Here is a 2,228-nt window from a genome sequence, read left to right as displayed (position 1 = left end):
GCTACATCGTTTTCCCATGAAGCAGCTGGTAGGTGTGAACTGCTAACCTTTCCGTTAGCAGCCCAGCTCTTTAACCTCCGTACCACCAGGGCTCATAAGCATATTGCAAGTGCTCAATAAAAGAATGATAATTTTTATCAGATAGCTACAATGATAGTAAGACTTAATTTCTCTAAATTTTCTTTAACATATTTCTGAATATACATGTATCTCCAAGCCTGATCCAAAATTTGATACTATAGAAATATATAATTTCAACAAACACAAATAAATTGATTTATTACAAGGTGCTATTAAACATTGAATAAGATATCAAATTTCAAATCCTAGCTCCACCAATAGTAAGCTGAAGAGGTAATAAAATATAGACAATACATTAATTTTTTAATAATTGTATTCAAATTAAACCTCTGAGTTCCTATGAAAACATTTTGAGAAGAAATTGATTAAAGGCTGCAAAAAAAAAAAAAAAAAAAAAATGACTTTGACCAAAAACCAGAAATTATATGTGTGCTTAGAATGAGGGCAAAAGAGAGGTTAAGTTGTGGCTTTAGTGATTAGGCAGACCACAGTGAAAAGTATAAATTGAGAAATTTCCACAATATAATATTTTGAATAAGACATTGAAGAATCTGTGACACACTGCACCCTTCGTCCTGTTTTGCTCATAAGTAATCTTATTTGATTTATTCACATCATTGAGAAAACATCAATCTTTTGGCCATATGTTTAAAAGCATCTTTTACTTGTTTGTTTCTCAGTGTATAAATGAAGGGATTTAACACGGGGGCAATAGAAGTACTGAGCAGAGCAATCCCTTTATTTAAAGATACTCTTTTTTTTGCAGAGGGTTTCACATACATGAAGATGCAGCTGCCATAAGAAATGGAGACAACAACCATGTGAGAGGAACAAGTAGAAAAGGCCTTCTTCCTCTGTTGAGCAGAAGGTATTTTCAAAATAGTCCTGATGATGTTTGTGTAGGAGAGAACCACTAACACCAGGGTAACCAGGAGTGTCAAAATGGCTGAGAGAAGTGCCATTAATTCTATCATATGTGTATCTGTGCAAGAGAGCTGTAATAGAGGAGAAGCATCACAGAAGAAGTGATCTATAGTGTTGGCTGCACAGAAATCAAGCTGCAGACCCATAACAAGGGGTGGAAAAACTATTAGGAAACCAGCCAACCATGAAGCGAAGATCAGCAAGTTGCAGACTCTGCTGCTCATGATGGTCATGTAATGCAGGGGTTTGCAGATGGCCACGTAGCGGTCATAGGACATAGCAGCCAGGAGGAAAAATTCTGTTGCCCCCAAAAGAATAGTAAAAAAAAGCTGTGTTGCACAATTGTTGTAAGAAATGGTCTTATCCCCTGTGGCCATGCTAACAAGAAATTTGGGAATGCAGACAGATGTAAAAAATATTTCTAAAAATGAGAAGTTTCGGAGAAAGAAGTACATAGGGGTCTGAGATGCAAATCCAGTAAGGTGACAGTGATGATGACTAGGTTTCCAGTGACACTCAATATATAGGTGAAAAAAAGAAAAAGATAAATGACCACCTGTAATTGTGGATCATCTGTCAGTCCAAGAAGAATAAAGATCGTCACAGATGTGTGGTTTCTCATAGCTGACTGCTATTTAAAAATAGAAATTAAAAGAACAAGAAAACATGAGAAATAACTCATAGAGAGCTACAGAAATTACCTGCTTTTCTATATTCTCCATACACATATTACTAGCCATATCCCACTTCCCCTAATATTCTATTACTCAACAGTAGCAGTCTGAAAATATTTGCTCATATAATTTTTGCTTAAAATTGAACTAACCCAATACAGCACTATGAGTTCATTTTCTCCTCTATTTTCATTAATCAAGGTATTCCAAGGGATAAAATAGTACATCGATAAACTTCTATACCTTTTTCTTTGCTGGGAGTTACTGCTTTAAAATAGTTTAAGCAAAATAGCTACAAAAAATTATACTAGTTTAACTTTTGTCTTCTATGTTTTCAATAATTCTAATATATTTTCTTTATATTATTTTATACTGCTGCTGACCCATTCCACTTTGCTAAACAAATAGTTTCATGTTCATTATTGTTTCTGATAGATTTTTTTCTTTTGTAAAGCAGATCTCAGCTAAGGATGCCCTGCCTCTTGAAATTTTACCTCTGTGCTATATGTAAGGGGACATCAATACTCTCACCAAACGTCTGAATACTCT

General features: G+C 34.7%; 1 protein-coding gene across 1 annotated transcript; it reads right to left on the bottom strand.

The window, feature by feature from the left end:
* Window positions 1–695: 695 nt before the first annotated feature.
* On the bottom strand, window positions 696–1,627 carry LOC103204306 (olfactory receptor 6C74-like). Its single transcript, XM_007949459.2, is given in 2 exon segments — window positions 696–1,471; window positions 1,474–1,627. Coding segments are annotated over 2 exon segments (930 nt in total).
* Between the last annotated feature and the right edge of the window lie 601 nt (window positions 1,628–2,228).

Source organism: Orycteropus afer, unplaced genomic scaffold (assembly GCF_000298275.1).
Source record: "Orycteropus afer afer isolate SDZICR_OR568_19922 unplaced genomic scaffold, OryAfe1.0 scaffold00247, whole genome shotgun sequence".
Taxonomy (NCBI): Eukaryota; Metazoa; Chordata; class Mammalia; order Tubulidentata; family Orycteropodidae; genus Orycteropus; species Orycteropus afer.
This window is presented reverse-complemented; position numbering and strand designations above follow the sequence as displayed.